Source organism: Hylobates moloch, unplaced genomic scaffold (genome assembly GCF_009828535.3).
Source record: "Hylobates moloch isolate HMO894 unplaced genomic scaffold, HMol_V3 SCAFFOLD_9, whole genome shotgun sequence".
Lineage (NCBI taxonomy): Eukaryota > Metazoa > Chordata > Mammalia > Primates > Hylobatidae > Hylobates > Hylobates moloch.
This window is the reverse complement of record NW_026652284.1, coordinates 72,104,269-72,121,713: the sequence shown is the minus strand read 5'-3', so window position 1 is coordinate 72,121,713 and position 17,445 is coordinate 72,104,269. Positions and strand designations below refer to the sequence as shown.

Genomic DNA, 17,445 nt, shown 5'->3' with positions numbered 1-17,445 from the left:
GGGTCTCACTATGTTGCCCAGGCTGGTGTCAAACTCCTGGGCTCAAACAATCCTTCCTCCTGAGCTTTCCAAAGTGCCAGGACTACAGGTGTTAGTCACCACACCCCTGCAAGTGTTAATGTTTCACAACTGTTAGAATGTAAACTATCCTTGTGAGGTAATAAGCTTTATTATTTTAGTAGCTAGCAGGGTGATGGGCCCCAGGATAGGATAGTAAGACCTGATTGAAGTGAGAGAACAGACTTGGACCCTAGCCTGCCTTTTGGGCGTTACTGCCCTTGCTTTAGAAAAAAAAAATGCTTTTTTCCTCTCATTTAATTGGGTCATTGAAGTAATAGCACTGAACAAAGGGTTCATCTAAGGATGAAGATAAATTGTGTATCTAACCATTTAAAAATTATAAAAATTACTCCAATGTTGTTGTTTTTGCCTTCATTGATCAAGGAGAGAAAACTAGTAGGTTGGGGTGGTTTGACCCAAATCGGTCAAAGAAAGATGTTTCATTATTTAGAAATTCTGCAGGCGCTGCCCTAAGATAAGAGGATTATTTTCTAATTTTTGCACAAAAAATAAGGTATAAATAATAAATTGTTCAAACCAAGGAATGGAGAACTTGGCTAAGGTGGTTGCCTTAGATACTTATGGTTTGGCCAGAGGACTATCAGCACCGTGTGTTTTGATCTGCATAACTATGGCATTTAGCTGTAAATATAGAATACTTGAATTGCAAAATTTGCAAACTAGAAGGGACTGCAGAAATCATCTAGTCCAGTGGTTTTCAAACTTGATTTTAGCCACAGACTTTTTCCTTTAAAAATGAAATCTTAGGTGGAACCCCAATGATTGAAACGAATAATAAGAAGTGGGTTCCTCTGGCAGTTTAAATCTTGAGAATCTTGATTGTTTTGGGGAAAAGTTCTTCATTGCCTACAGAATCCCTTCAGCACCTCAGGTGGCACAGTTTGAAAACCACTGATCTAGTCCAACCCTTTCATTTTACAGATGAATAAACTGAGGTCCAGAGAGGTTAAGTGACTTGACCAAGGTCACACAGCTAGTCATGGAAGAGCCAGGACTAGATCTCAGGTCTCTTGATTCCCAGTCCAGTGCTCTTTCCACTACACCACAATGCCAGTAAGGTAGGTGCTGTGTTAGCATTATGTTCATAGCCACTAATAGTCTTCAGTATTTTCCTGCTGATTTATGTTGATAATATGCATTGAATATTGAAGTGTATTATTTAGAAATTTGTAGGATATGCAAATACAGATTAGAATCACATGGGTATATATTCTTAGAAGATAAATCAGTATCTAGAATGTTTCGGTTTACTTTTAAAAATTATTTTAAAGCAATGCAATTAGGTAATGTCTGAGCTACACTGGATATTTTAGTCTGATATCAATGATGAATATGTAAGGAGTCAGTATGTTTTAGTGTAGACACATACTTTGATGGGAGCAGCATTAGGACTCCTGGCCGCCACTCCCTTGGGGGCCATGCTCTGCCATCATTTCCAATATTGGCCAGTCTATTCAGAATAGTGCATCCCTCTTAGTATGTAGTGGTCATGTTCTTTAACATTAAGTTCTACAGATTTACCCTCAGTTTTTTTGTTATTGTTGTTGTTGTTTTAAGAAAGAGTTTTGCATTTGTTGCCCAGGCTGTAGTGCAATGGCACAATCTTGGCTCACTGCATCTTCCGCCTCTGGGGTTCAAGTGATTCTCCTGCCTCAGCTTCCTGAGTAACTGAGACTACAGACATGCACCACTACACCCGGCTACTTTTTGTATATTTAGTAGAGGCGAGGTTTCACCATGTTGGCCAGACTAGTCTCGAATTCCTGACCTCAGGTGATCCTCCCACCTCGGCCTCCCAAAGTGCTGGGATTACAGGCATGAGTCAACACACCTGGCCTCATGTAGAGTTTTTAAAGGACATTTATTTTCTTTCTCTAATAGTTTACAGCTGCTATTATTGAGGAGCTGGGGGAAAAAAAAGCCTGAGATAGGGTAAAGTATAAATTAGATTGCCTCTTAATTTGTTTTTACAAATGTTGTTTCCTATTAGTCCCATTTTACTAAGCAGAATACTGAAGCCAGAAAGTTAAGTAACTGGAGGTCACACGGCTGAGTCCTAAGGGTCCCCTGCCCGCTCCATAATAGTGCATCCTTCTTAGTATGTAGTGAGCATGTTCTTTAACATAAAACTCTGAAGATTTACCCTCAGTTCTTTCTATGCCTATACCTTCTGTCTCTAAGTCCTTTATTCTTCTCAACCTGGTGTGTATGAATTGTCACTGGGGGGCCCACCCTAAAGGGGCGTAAAGGATGGTTCATTGTAGAATCCTGTCGCCCCTGATTATCTCTGTTGTTGATTCAGTTTCCACCTGGATTGCTCTAGTGTTATCAGACAAAGACTAGATGCCATCACTAGATGCCGGGAAAGTAGAAGAAGTGCCTCTATGCTGTTGTTCCACTATCTAGAAGAAGAAGGCATGTAGAAGTCTGCAGCCACTGTGAACTGGTAGAATTCTTATGAGAAAATGTCCCTGGGAAAATAGATGTTACCACCTGTCTAAAGATAAGAGTGCTGGTCTTGTAAGTAAAAAGTAAGTTTGGGAGCAGTGGTTACAGTCAAAGTTGAATATGGTTTGTTTCTATCTTATTGAATATATTAGGGGCTAGTCTCTATGCGGTAGAAATATATACAGCCAGAAATTACTGCTTTACTCCTACTTTTATTTGAGAATCAAGGAATCGTGACTAGTTATCAGGTCTTATTTACAGAATGCATTCCTTCTGAAAGCCAAGTTTAGAGTCCTGTGCATCACATGATGATGTGTCGTCAGGGTGTTCCCGTCCTGCCATGTGACCTGATGACCCGAGACAGGATACATTAGCTCTCTGGGTATGTGTTTCCTCAACTTTAAAATAAGGGGGTTGACCTAGATTTTCCTTCTAGGCCAGGCTAGCTCTGTATGACTGTTGATTGATTACCTTGGCGACTCAAGATAATGTCAGGGCCCCAGACATTGCATTGCATACTGTATTCGCTCAGTTCGATCCTTACTTTCCTATAGAACTTTCTGCGATGATGGAAATGTTATGTATCTGTGCAGTCCACTACTGAAGCCACGGGCCACGCGTACCTGTTGAGCACATGAAATGTGGCTACTGATACTGAAGAACTGAATTTTAAGCTTTATTTAATTTTAAGTAACTTACATTTTAAGTTAAACAACCACATGTAGCTACTGTATTGGACAACACAGTTCTTAGATGTTCTCTGACACAGAAGTCAGATACCAAGTGGAATAGGTGTACCTTAAGTGTTCATCAAGAGAGTGGTGATGTTTTACCTTAATGAATCTTCATCAAATACAGTCGGTCTTAGGGTAACTTGTTAGAAATCAAGCACCGTTTTTTGAATTAAAATGTTACCTACAGGAGTCTTGAGTTTCCTCTTGTTTGTGACTTAACCACATGAGCTTCAACTGAAAAGATATTTGCTAATTTGATGAGAAGTGAAGCATTTTTTCCTATCTGCAGGCTTGTGATCATTTAGGTCTCGACACAGGTCTCAGTGAATTCCCATATGTTTTCTGGGAAGCTGAGTTTAGAAGGTTTCTGGCCAATAAAAAATATTCTGTTTTTATTCCAAGCTCAAATATGAGTGACTGAACTGTGCTGGTTTCTGAATAGATGATGAAACAAACTCTTGTTTTTTCCCCCTTAGAACCAAAGAAAATGGCTTTGACAGAGAGCCTTTGCACTCAGAACATCCAAGCAAGCGACCATGCACTATTAGCCCAGGCCAGCGGTACAGTCCAAATAACGGCTTATCCTACCAGCCCAATGGCCTGCCTCACCCCACCCCACCTCCACCTCAGCATTACCGTTTGGATGATATGGCCATTGCCCACCACTACAGGGACTCCTATCGACACCCCAGCCACAGGGACCTCAGGGACAGAAACAGACCTATGGGTAAGACTGAAGGATCTGTTCACTTCTTATGGGATTGGGTGCTTGAAGACTTGCACCATTACTTCTGAACTGAACTTGAGGCTTGAAATCTGTGATAGGGATGAAAATTCTCGTATCTTGCTTTATATTGTCTCCTTTATGAAAAAAACTTGATTGGTATTAATAGACTTAACAGCTGTGCTCTCTCTCTCCTAATCACTTGTATTCTTTAAGACAGTACACTAAATTTCTTTGGAGGAGGGCATCTAGATTAATACAAGACCCTCAATTGTTGTGTTGGTAACAAATGCAAAATAAATTTTTAGCTTGAATTCTATTTTAACATGAGACTTCATATGCAGTCTGCCTGCCACAAATATTTTTAAAAATCACTTGATTTTCTTGTATCTTTTGTTTCAGATAGTCTCTACGTTTATTTTGATTTTTTTGAGCCTCCATGATATTCCATATTTCCAAAGTATGATATGGCATGCTATCTGTGGCTTAACAGATGTTTCCGGAGGAATGATTTGGTACTTTTTTTTTTACTTGAAAATGCCAGTGATTAAAGTTAATATTGACAATTTTGGGTCAAGGATCAGAATACTGAAGAAGTGAATTTGGGCAAATATGTGTTCTATTTCCCTGTGTTCATTCCTTCGTTGCATAAAACTATTAGAAGTAAAGCATTTTGTCTGTGTGCAGTGGCTCATGCCTATAATCCTAGCACTTTGGGAGGCTGACGCAGATAGATGAGTTTGAGCTCAGAAGTTTGAGACCAGCCTGGGTACTATGGCAAAATCCCGTCTCTACTAAAAGTACAAAAATTAGCCGGGCATTGGTGGTGCACGCCTCTAGCCCCAGCTACCTGTGGGGCTGAGGCAGGAGGATCGCTTGAGCCCAGGAAGCAGAGGTTACAGTTAGATGAGATCATGCCACTGCACCCCACACACTGCACCTCAGCCGGGGTGGCAGAGCAAGACCCTGTCTCAGAAAAAAAAAAAAAAAAAGTAGTAAAGCATTTTGAAGACATTGCCTTCTATAGAACAAATATCTACCATGAAAAATGAGAGAGAAGATGAACAAGGTAAGTTTTTAAACACATGATCAGTGGTTCAGTGGTGGAGATGATAGTGTTTCAGAGGGTTATCAGTAAGTACACTGTTACTGGGGTGTCTTCAATTCCTAATTAGTGGTGAGTCTAACTGAGAGCAATAGTCAGTCTCCTCTTCTTTTTCCATCTCCTGTGTCCACATCACCCACTAACAGAACATAATCTCTACCTTGTAACTAATTGCTGGCAAACTTTCCTGATGAGGGTGACTTAGTGGCCTGGACACTGGAAAGAGCAAGGGATGAAATGCAAATAGAAAACCAAAAAATGGAGCTGAGGATACAGAATTCTGGGGAATGCAGCCAGCCAGTTATTCACTACTTGATTAGTGATGGTGATTGTTTTTTTGTTTGTTTGTTTGTTTGTTTGCCACAGGCAGAGAGAGCCCTAATATATAGAAGTTTACATTCAATTTCCAACTACACTGCTAGCAAACAGGGGCTCCACGTGTAGGCCTTTTTTGCCTTTCTACACCCAACTCCCCAAATGTCTAGAAAGCAGAAAGAGAGTCAGGGCGAGAGGAGGGGCGATTGAGGCTTTGGTTGTAAGACAGTAAATTAGTAGTTCTGGTTCTCCACAACAGTAATTTCTACGTTTATATAGTGTGTCAGACAAATGGCTAAGCATATAATTTGTGCTTTCTTAATAGCCAATCTGTCTAATGTTCTCGCAGGTACCATTTCTGAAGAGCTTTCAAAAGTGGTTATGCTATTTCTTGATCTGGATTGATATTTTAACCCCAAAATCAAATGTGATAACAACTCCCTTCTACACAAAGCCTTACCACTTATTTATGACTTAAGGACTGAAAACCATGATTGCATGTTTTTAAATAGCAGTGGAGTCATCAGGTCACGGTGAGACCAGTTCAAGGGATCCCATTTTGTAGATGTGTTAGCAAATGGCCTGTTTCTTAGGCAGCAGGTGCTATTTTGTGAAATATTAGTTCCAGTGCACTATACAGTAATCAGCAAGGAAGTAATTACACTTATGTGCAATGATTATGTTTTCATCAAGTAATGTAAAATATCCCTTTATGAATTATATCTGTATCCATTGGTTTTATGTGATTTTCTTCAGACCATGTTCCTTACCTTTTGATTATATTAGCTTATAAAACTAATAGTGCTAATCTCTATAAATATGTGCAGCTACTAAACCATCCCTAAAGTCTGGCAGAGTTTAGTGTGTGTTAATGTAAAATAAAATCTTGATGTATGAGCAACAAATTATGGTGTTACATCAGGCTGCCATTTTGAGAATATAAAAATTGTCATAAAGATATACTTAGTCTGGTGTGATTTATAAATGCCTATTATGTGTAGGGACATATACTCACTGGAATCCTTCAGTAAAGTAACTTCTTAGCAGCATTAGTTTATAAGTAAGCTTAGAGTTTTATCCTAGTTAGTTAAAATATTCTAAAACAAAATAATCAGTTGAGACTCAACATTAGTGTCAAATTTCCCACAAATGAAAATGTGATTATGAGCTATTTAATGATTATGAGCTAGTTCCCCCTGGTACATCCCTCTGGTATTATGACTATAAATAAAAATTGTGTGCTGCTGAATATTTAAGTATCTTAAATAGAGAAATTAATAAACATAAAATCTTGATTTATTTTTTATTTTTAAAGATTTGATTATATCTAACAAATGACTTTCAGAGTTCAAAAGCAGCAGATGAATCTTACATTTTTTCACCAAGTACTTAAGCTCAAACATGTTTCTAATGCACTTAGTATTTTTTTTAAAATGAGATGAAGCTTAGTACTGTTTCACAAATGCTGAAATCCCACTACCACAGATATCCCGTTGCTCATTAATATTACTCCAGGCATTACAGCTTGTGTCATTGTTGATTTCTTCTGCTGAATTTTTCAAGCTTTTGAGACCTCTGGAATTCTTGTCCTTAAAGGCAAATATTCAGAGACCTCTAACATGAAAGTCACTGTCACATTTATATCCTTATCACTTTCTGGTTGTTTTGTATGGTGACTAATTTTAACAGTAGTGGTTTTTCCCTAAAACACAGGCAACAAGTTAACAAAAATTACATATTTGCAAACATTTCAACTTGAAATAATCACAACAGAGCAGTAGCTAAATACTATTTTTTGCCAGTGTCTTTATATTATGCAAATTAATAAAACATATTTGCACTTTTACTTTTTTACCAATAGGTGGCATTGACAATTTTAACTTTAAAAATATATCTCAGAATATGTTCTAATTGGACAGGAATGGTACAAAGCGTCTTATATTTACCTTTTTATTTAGTCTGAGAAGGGGCTATCATAAATTTGTTCACTTCCATCAGTTGTAAATGAAATCGTTTTACGTGGTTGGCTGAACAGAGTCATGTGACTCATCTTTATTTGTGTAAATCAGCTAAAAAAAGGGATTTCTAACCACTTAAATCTCACAAAAAGTAAAATTCAGTGTCTTATAACTCCTATGGTCATTTAATTCTTACATAAGTTCCACAGATAGGTAGCCCAGTTATCTAGAAACCCAAACTATAAGAAACTTTATACATAAGTTCCACAGAGAGGTAGTCCAGTTATCTAGAAACCAAACTATAAGAAACTTTATTTGCTGTAACATTTTGAAAATTGGTAACCAAAAATAATAGTTTTGATAATTTAAAATGCAAAATAATGCCACAGCACAAGGGCTTTCCTATACAGTAGAATATAAAGTGAATATGTAAGGGGAATAACACATTTCCAGATTTCTCTGTTCGGAGCCTTTCAGCCTCTCTTTTTAGTGAGACACATTTACTTCCTATTTTAATGAGCATCCTAGCTAACTGCTTAAATTAATTAATATTGGTGCTCACTTGGTAAACACTTATATATTACTTTTTCATAGTGGTATCTTAACTATGATGCTAAAGAGCATTAAGTCTTATGGACTTCAAATTAGGATTTTCAGTTGGTTCACTTGGATTTATGATATTTGTCAAATTATATCTGGTATATTAATTTTTTTATGAAGAATACCCAATTTACTTTTATTTTTTAATTTTGGTAAACCGAATGAGTATATGTAGCTCCATATTATACAAGCCTTTTCTTCGTGGTCTAATTTTATCGTGGTGGTGTACGTATTAGGATTGTATTCATTTATACAAGGCTGAAATGTGGAAAAATTTACCATGCTTGTTTTGGGAAAGCATATCCCTTCCTATATAAAATGACTTATACTGTCTTTATTTTTAATGCAGGACAGCAATGCTTTAAAAATCACTTAATGTCTACTTGTGGTTTCTTGTATTTATTAAGAGTTAGAATATATTTTTACTTACAGAGTGTTGGCATGGATAACTAGTTGTGGACTTGGTGTCACTTAACTGTCTCCTTATGTGTAAAATAAGGCTTCTGACCAGATGACCTCTAAAATTCCGTCTAGTTCTAGTATTTTATCATTCTATGAGGAATCTGTTAGGTAATTCTGAATCTAAATATGACTCATGTCTCCATCCAAAATCAAATGTGTTTTTACATCATTGAGTTTGCCCACATAGTCCTTGCTATGAGTCTGTGTGTGTATGGGTTGTGTACTGAATGCTTTCGGGTTATTCAGCCTTCTCTATTTTTGTAGGGTTGCATGGCACACGTCAAGAAGAAATGATTGATCACAGACTAACAGACAGAGAATGGGCAGAAGAGTGGAAACATCTTGACCATGTAAGACATCAGTAATCATTTGGGATTAAAAAATGTTTGGAAAACAACTGCAGTGAGGTTATGTGATAAAATAAAAACTTGGTGATCCTTTGAAGGTGTTGTTTTTCCTGCTATCCTTGAAAAAATAAATGAGCGAGAATATCTGAAGTAGAATATAGGATTTGATTTCTAAGTTGATATGAAAGTCACTTGAGAGAAATGTTTAGATCTTGGAAAGGAATTCTCAAAGCCAGATCAGTGGGCTACTGTTTTATTGTGAAAAGGTCATTTGATTTATAAAGTAATGGGATTAGTATTTGGAGAGGTGGATTTACTGGCTATAATGCCTTCAGGTGAAATTTCCCTTCTGACTCGTGTTCATACATCTACTCATTCCCATTGAATTTTCCATCTATTGGCTCTAAATTTCAAATCTAGTCATAGAAAATACTAGACTGAAACCTTCAGGGATAAAATTGCTTCCTTCATTGTCCTGAAATGGTTTGTTTCACTACTCAGCAAAATCTTTAATTGTGATGATCTATATGCTCTTCCCTATTCTCCCCTTTCCCACATAGCTGTTAAACTGCATAATGGACATGGTAGAAAAAACAAGGCGATCTCTCACCGTACTAAGGCGGTGTCAAGAAGCAGACCGGGAAGAATTGAATTACTGGATCCGGCGGTACAGTGACGCCGAGGACTTAAAAAAAGGTGGTGGCAGTAGCAGCAGCCACTCCAGGCAGCAGAGTCCCGTCAACCCAGACCCAGTTGCACTAGGTAACTTTTCTTCAGATGAGTATCTCGAAAACACATATTTCTTATGCTGTTAATGCTGACTTTATTTTTAACTTCTTTTTAAAATTAAAGGATATGCAAGGAATTTTAAGACAATAAACAATTTACATATCCTCCAATATGTCTTGTCTATCTGTTAGGAATTTGGGCAGATTGGCATAGACAGAGATAGCCACAAAACTTAAATTCCTTTTCCAGGTGAACGTATTGAGCTGATGGCAGAGTTTCAGCACTGAACCAGAATTTCATGTGCATAACTAAAACTTGTGCTCCTTCATAATGCCTCAAAACAGAAAAAACAATCTCAGGGAGTGGGCCTGGGGCTTAGGCACTTCCATCAAGGTCTCTAGTGAATTCTGCCACTGCATACCAATGTCATCACTGCACACAGGGATGTATGTTTCAAATTATTAATTCAAAAAACAGCCTGTAAGACAATCTTGTTTGTTAGTTGAATCATATATATATATATTCATATATATATTCTCATATATATTCATATATATTCTCATATATATTCATATATATATTCTCATATATATATTCATATATATATTCTCATATTCATATATATTCTCATATATATTCTCATATATATTCATATATATTCTCATATATATTCATATATATATATTCATATATTCACATATATATTCTCGTATATATTCACATATATATTCTCGTATATATTCACATATATATTCTCATATATATTCACATATATTCTCATATATATATTCACATATATATTCTCATATATACATATATTCATATATATTCATATATATTCGTATATATATTCATATATATCCATATATATTCATATATATTCATATATATTCATATATATTCATATATATATTCATATATATATTCATATATATTCATATATATATTCATATATATATATTCATATATATATATTTTTAAACTTTTCTCAACCCCGCCTCAGAAGGAGACCTAAAATAATATTTTTGGACAGTTTTTAAAATTAATGATAAAGTGTAGATTTCCTGTGTTTGATTTAAGTATTAATTCTAGTTTTATAATAGGACTCATGATATAGTTGTGGCTTAGAAATGGAATGTTAGTATGTAACTGTATTTCTTATTAATATTTGGGAATTGATGGGGTTATAGATAGAATATAATCCCATATATGTTGAAAGAAATCTTCAACCTGAAAGAATTTTTGTGTGACCTGTGAACTTTTACCTAAATTAATAATACGGTGTTGTCGTTGACATTGCCACCCATTACGTGTGAATACTTTTTGAGTAAACTTACGAAGATGGATTTCTGTGGATTCTTGTTCTCTCATATTCTCTTATGCATTGGCCCCATACCCATCTGCTAACTCAAGTTAGAGTACTGTCCATGCTGCAAAACGTGCAGATTAAGTTCATAACTTTGGCCTCATTAGTACTATGGCTGATTATCAAAAGTTTAAAACGTGAAGTATATTATCTATTGATCACATTATTGTTTTCAATTTGTTCCCAGCCAGTGTAGTTTTCTATGCACTTAGGTTTGTAGATTTCTGCTGATCTCTGAATGCTGAATGCCTATTATCATAAGTATTAAATAATGAAAGAGTCTAAGGCACTTAATTTACCTAACAAGCATTATTCTAAAGCATATTTTAAAGACAAAACTGTATTTGTCAGGTCACATTAAGGCAAGCAACGAAAACAGAATTACGTTTGGTTTGAGCCAATATTGGTCGAAGCCAAACTATTTAGAGCAGAGTGGGAAAAAAAATCTTGTATTTATTTCCTTATTATGAACAAAAATTGATTAATCATGAGAGATTTGCTTAGGACAGAGGGGATATTTATAACCATCCATTCTAGGCAAAAATTGAGAGCCTTAAAGTAAGTAAAACTTATGGAGTTAAAACATCTAATTTGGCTTATTCTATTGAACACATTCATTGAGTCAGTACTTATTTATTGAGCACTTACTATGTGCCAGGCATTGTGCTAGGCATTCTAATGAAGGAAAAAGAGTCTTCATTTCTTTCTTTGAGGGCCTCTGGGTCTAGTGGAAGAAGGCAAGGGAATAGCTAGTGTTCAAGCCATAGAATAGCCACCTCAATTCAGTCGGCCAAACTGACCAGATTGCTATTATCTGCCATCCACTGTAAAAGAAACATTTCCGAAATTGATCAGACTTCATACCTAAGCGAGTTATCAGCACATACAACAAGGGCCATTTTGTGTATAGTCACTACTACTACACACAGATTCTGGTGATATAGGTATGTATCATGTTCTCCAGGAAGAGAGATTCATTGTCCCTGCTACATAACCAAAAGAATAAACTTGGTTTAAAAAAACTCCTTTTTAAAAGTATGCAAACTATACTATTTTTTAACGATGTTCAGTGGATTTATATTTTTGTTAAACCTGAGATATTTGTTTGGCCTTAAGCTTTTGTAGGTTGTATTAGTCAAAGGGTACAAGCATTTAATTTCTTTGTTTATAGACAACATTAAGACATTATGTTCTTTATGGACACAGAATCCTAAGTTGCCATTAAGACACTATCATAACTTTAGAGACGATCTGTGTAGAACTCTGCAGTGTGCAAGTTTTGGCATCCAATAGTGTTTTTACAGTTTTTTTCACTGTGCATCCTTACTAGCTGATTCTTGCAGCCTTGTGTACTATTTTCTGGAACTGAGCTATGGCTGTAAATAAGAGGACAGGTGGTTTGTAATTATGGGCCACAATCATTTACATTAAGTGCTTTCTAAGTCCCTCTTCCAGGCTTTGGAGTTGAATGGATTGATGTGTGTAATGAAAGGATTGGAGATTATTAGCTGGTAAATCTATCTTCTGTGACTGGAAAGTGTTTAATGGAGTGCATGTGTGCAGATAAAGCTATGGATATGTCTATATCTTTATATACATTTAGATCTCCATATCCCACAGTTGTATGTATTTCTTTTAGCCTAATTATTTTGCTTCTTAAACTACTGTCTGGTCTCAAATGAGATCTTCAGAATATATTATAGAAGATATCTTTGGTTCAAAATATTGCCCTACTTATATCCCTAACTTGGAAACACTGGGAATGTTTAGTCATGCACACATTCTTAGCATTTTAAAATTATATTTGGGAAGTGCACAGAGGAGAATGTAACTTTCAAGACTGATGGGTTGTACTTGTTAAACTCAATTCCATTCTCACTTTTGAAATATATCCATAGTATTAAGTGAGTATAGGGGGTTAGTAAAATAACTCGATTAATCTATTACTAATTGAATTTTAAGAGTTTTCCTGGCCAGGCACAGTGGCTCACACCTGTAATCCCAGCACTTTGGGAGGCCGAGGCAGGCGTATCACGAGGTCGGGGGTTTGAGACCAGCCTGGCCAACATGGTGAAACCCCGTCTCTACTAAAGATAGAAAAAAAAAAAAAATTAGCCGGGCATGGTGGCACATGCCTGTAATCCCAGCTACTCAGGAGGCTGAGGCAGGAGAGTCACTTGAACCTGGGAGGCAGAGGTTGCAGTGAGCCAAGATCACGCCATTGCACGCCAACCTAGAGGACAGGGCAAGACTCTGTCTCCAGAAAAAAAAAAAAAAAAGAAAAAGTATTTTCCCAAGATATTAAAATCTCTTTTTTGAATAACCTCTGAAACAATTTTTAACACTGAGTATACACTGAATTCATAATGGTATTTCTATTCTTTAAATAAAATGCAAGCTGACGTCTTGAAGGACTTTTCATAAAATAGATTTTCTTGAAATAATAGATATTTATTATTTTTACTGTTGTTACTCATTTACTTTCCAGGGAAAACTCCAAATATCCAACTCTTAACAAAATTAGAAAGCAAATTTTAACACTGCTGTCTCTATTTTCAAAGTATGACTTATTTATACATTTAAGTTTTATTACATGGTATACTTCACAGAAGAGCAAGATAATGTGATCAGAATTGACAGATTTGACCACTGAAGTAGAATTACTTTTATATGTATAGAGAGGCAGTTGCTGGTTAGCACTTTGTATGTTTTCCGAAGTGCTTGTCAGAATCTCCGTAGTAGCTCTTTTTCCTGTCTTTGTCTTTGGTTCCTTTTTCTCTCAGAATGTTGTAACATCACTTTCTTGGCTCCTGACATTTTATTTCTTTTAAATTACTTTCATTTTTACTGGCTTTTGACTATTCTAGAATCTTTCTGTAGTTTATCTTGTATCTGTGTGTGCTCTCTTTGTTTTCTAGAAGTCTTCCACATCGTTAGGGTTAATTTTTTTTTTTTTTTTTTTTTTTTTTTTTTGAGACAGGGTCTCACTTTGTCGCTCAGGGTGGAGTGTGGTGGCATAATCTCGGCTCACTGCAGCCTTGACCTTCTGGGCTCCCACCTCAGCCCCCTAAGTAATTGGGACTAAGGTAGACAGCCACCATCCCCAGCTAATTTTTTTGTATTTTTTGTAGGGGTAGGGTTTTGCTGTATTGCCCAGTCTGGTTTTGAACTCCTGAGCTCAAGGGATCTACCCACCTCGACCTCCCAAAGTGCTAGGATTACAGGCATGAGCCACTGTACCTGGCCAAAATTTTTTTCTAATGATAGGTTTAGGGCTAATGTCAGGGGCTGGACATAAACTCTGAAATATAAATGCACTTTCCCTGTGCTTTTAAAAAATGTATGAACATTGCGATGACGTGGTAGTAAATTTAGAAAAATACCTTCACTCTGTTTGTTAAGAGTTTAGTACTTGCCAGAGAATGAAATATCAAAAAGTTTTGTTTGTTTAAGTGTAATGAAAAATCAAGCTTAGTATTTATAAAAAACTTAGAGCCTGGAGTGGTGGCTGACGCCTGTAATCCCAGCACTTGGGGAGGCCGAGGCGGGCAGATCATGAGGTCAGGATATCAAGATCATCCTGGCTAACACGGTGAAGCCCCGTCTCTGCTAAAAATACAAAAAATTAGCCAGATATGGTGGTGCACCCCTGTACTCCCAGCTACTCGGGAGGCTGAGGCCGGAGAATTGCTTGAACCCTGGAAGAGGAGGTTACAGTGAGCCAAGATCGTGCCACTGTACTCCAGCCTGGAGGACAGAGCGAGACTGTCTCAGAAAAAGAAAAAAGCTTAGTAACTCAGGAGTTTGTTGAATTAATACCATCCCCTGTTCCAAGTGGGTTGGTAGAGGAATTAGTATTTTAAAATACTGCTAGCTGGCAAGTTTTATGATTGTCATATGATTGAATTATGGAATTTCTCATTGCTCTCTAAATGCTCAGGAAATCTAGCATGAAGGCTGAAAGCACAAACTCAGTAAAATTTCTAGATTCAAATTACTCATTCCTCTTCATATTAGTTTTGCGGCCTTTGGCAGGTCATAATCTCTTTGTGCTTCAGTTTCCTAGTGTAAAATGGGGATGGTAATAGGTATTTCATAAGCATTTCTGTATAATGAGTTAATAGGTAAAAAACATATGAGACAGTGCCTGACGCATAGTAGATGTGTTATGTCTTAGCTGTTATTATTTAGATGTGCATTCTCAAAAAGAACTTTCTGCTGGGAGTAGTGGCTCATGCCTATAATCCCAGCACTTTGGGAGGCTGAGGTGAGAGGATCCCTTGAGTCCAGGAGTTTGAGACCAGCCTGGAAAACATAGTGAGACCCCATCTCTACCAAAAATCAAAAAATTAGCTGGGCATGATGGTGCATGCCTGTGGTCCCAGTTGCTCAGGAGGCTAAGATGGGAGGATTCCTTGAGCCCAGGAGGTCAAAGTGACAGTGAGCCATGTTTGTGCCACTGCCCTGCAGCCTGGGCAACGGAGCAAGACCTTGTCTCAAAATATAAAATTAAAAAATTAAAAAAATAAAATCAAAAAGAAATTTAAAGAATAGTGGTAAATGAAACTAGTAAAGTTTTTCCTTGGCATTCAAGATTGTGAAGTTACAGTGGATTCATACATATTTTTTCATCTACAAAGTACTTCTAAGTAGGTGGCTACTTTAATAGGCACAGAGATTAGAAAAGACTCCTGTCTTAAATATAGTAAATCTGTGGTCCTTTGGGACCCTAATTCATAATACAAGGCTATAGAAAAATAGATTTCTCCCAGCCAATGAAATATTTCAACTTCTATACTCTCAAAGTATGAAAACCACAAACAAGTTTTTCTGTGTATATTTGCATGTAAATGTTTGGAGTTTTGTACCCTTGTATTGATTTCTTTAAATCACATCATGAAATTAATCTCCCAATCATTCAGCTGACTTCATAATGCCAATGCCTACTGTACTTAACTATATTGGGTTTAAAAATATGGAACTATTAGTTAAACATGTCCATCTTTTAAAATTAAGAGGAGATGGTTACTTCCTGGAGCATTAAGTAAGTTTGCTGTAAAAGATGGAAATCCTAAAGCAGTTGCTAGCTTCTAGGTTGGATTTGGGCTTCTGAAACCTAGTATGAAGATTTCTGAATGTATTATCCTTAAAAACAAGTGGCATTTGTAAAGATAAAATTACTTAACTCTTTCTTTCTTTTGATGGTTTTTGTAATAGATGTTATCATGATCACAGCCTCATTCTGCCCACTACAGGATGAAGGCCATACCTAGGTGCTGCCAAGCTTTGAGCATTGCTGTCCTGGGTCATATGAGGTCACATTGCTTCTCCAAAGGCTATCAGCTCATCCCTTCATGTATATTGATGGCGGCCCTTGCAGTATCTAGTATCCAATGGTCTCCATCCTGTCGTAAGTGTAGTGCATCTTCCATCTCTTTCATACATCATAGATTGCTCTTTCTGTTCTTTCACATTTCTTACACCATTTTCTGTCACTCTGACCCAGTCTCCTCTCTTCATAGATGTGAATTATTTTCAAGAGGCTCCCTTCATCCTCATCCCCTCTCACCACCCCCTCCCCCGCCAAGCAATTTGCATCCCAAAGCAAGCTAGACTTAATTTAGAAGGACTTTTCTATAATGTTTTCATCTTTCAGTAGTTGCATATATGTATACGTTTAACATTTTAGACCATATCATATATGTTCTTCTGTCTTTGCATCTACCACTACATTTTAGAATGATGATTCCTTTTTCTAGCAATTGATATTTTATAGGTGCTTAAGAGTTAGCGGTTAAGAATTAGCTTCTTTAGAATCTAAGCCTCAGAATCTTAGGATGTTTTAGGTAGATGTGTCTAGATTAGCCAGTATTCTAAAATAGTAAAGTCCTAGGACAGAATTGTCCCTTGTTTTGTTTTTCAAACTCAGTTTTCCCTATATAGATTTTGATATTGCTGCTGCTTAATCAGAAGAGGAGATATTAAATGTATCAGTCATTTGGTTTCTGAATCTATTAAAGTAGTGTTTATCAGGGTATCAAATAGATTTCTGAGGAGTATACCTACTACTAATCACTATGTTCTTTCTGTTGGTAGACCTGATGTTTATCAAGTACACTAACTTAGAACTGGAGAGAATATTGTAAAACACATTTATATGATTATTTCCCTTTAGATTCTGCTATTTTGAAAAACCGTCTTTTAGAAGGTAGGTTAGCATTAAGAAAACTTTTGCATAATTGGCTTTAGCGTTTCTGTTGGGTTTCTAGGTCAGTTAAAGTTTGGGCCTATGTGGACATGGCAGTATGTCAGTGAGAAATTTAGGAAGATATAGCCAAAGTGAAACGTTGCACAACTTTCCAGTGTGGTATATGTACCCTCAAGACACCTGCTGTGCAGCCCACAGAAGGTGGAAGGTCAATTGAGCCTGGCACGTTAATATTTGAGTCAATTTGGGTGTTATAAACATTCATAGGTGAGGCTCAAGTAAAATTTTTGAAAGTGTCATCTAAGAAATTTGAAGATTTTGCTTTCAAGGACAAAGGCAGTGAATTGTGAACTATAGAAATATTTTCT

At 36.6% G+C, this 17,445-nt stretch overlaps 1 protein-coding gene across 1 annotated transcript in view; it reads left to right on the top strand.

Annotated features, from left to right (window-relative positions):
• Nucleotides 1-17,445, top strand: part of RUNX1T1 (RUNX1 partner transcriptional co-repressor 1) — a 137,439-nt gene that overhangs the window by 99,837 nt on the left and 20,157 nt on the right. The window contains 3 exon segments of the mRNA XM_032760027.2: nt 3,740-3,990; nt 8,692-8,777; nt 9,335-9,536. Of these exon segments, the coding sequence (XP_032615918.1) occupies nt 3,740-3,990; nt 8,692-8,777; nt 9,335-9,536 (539 nt within the window).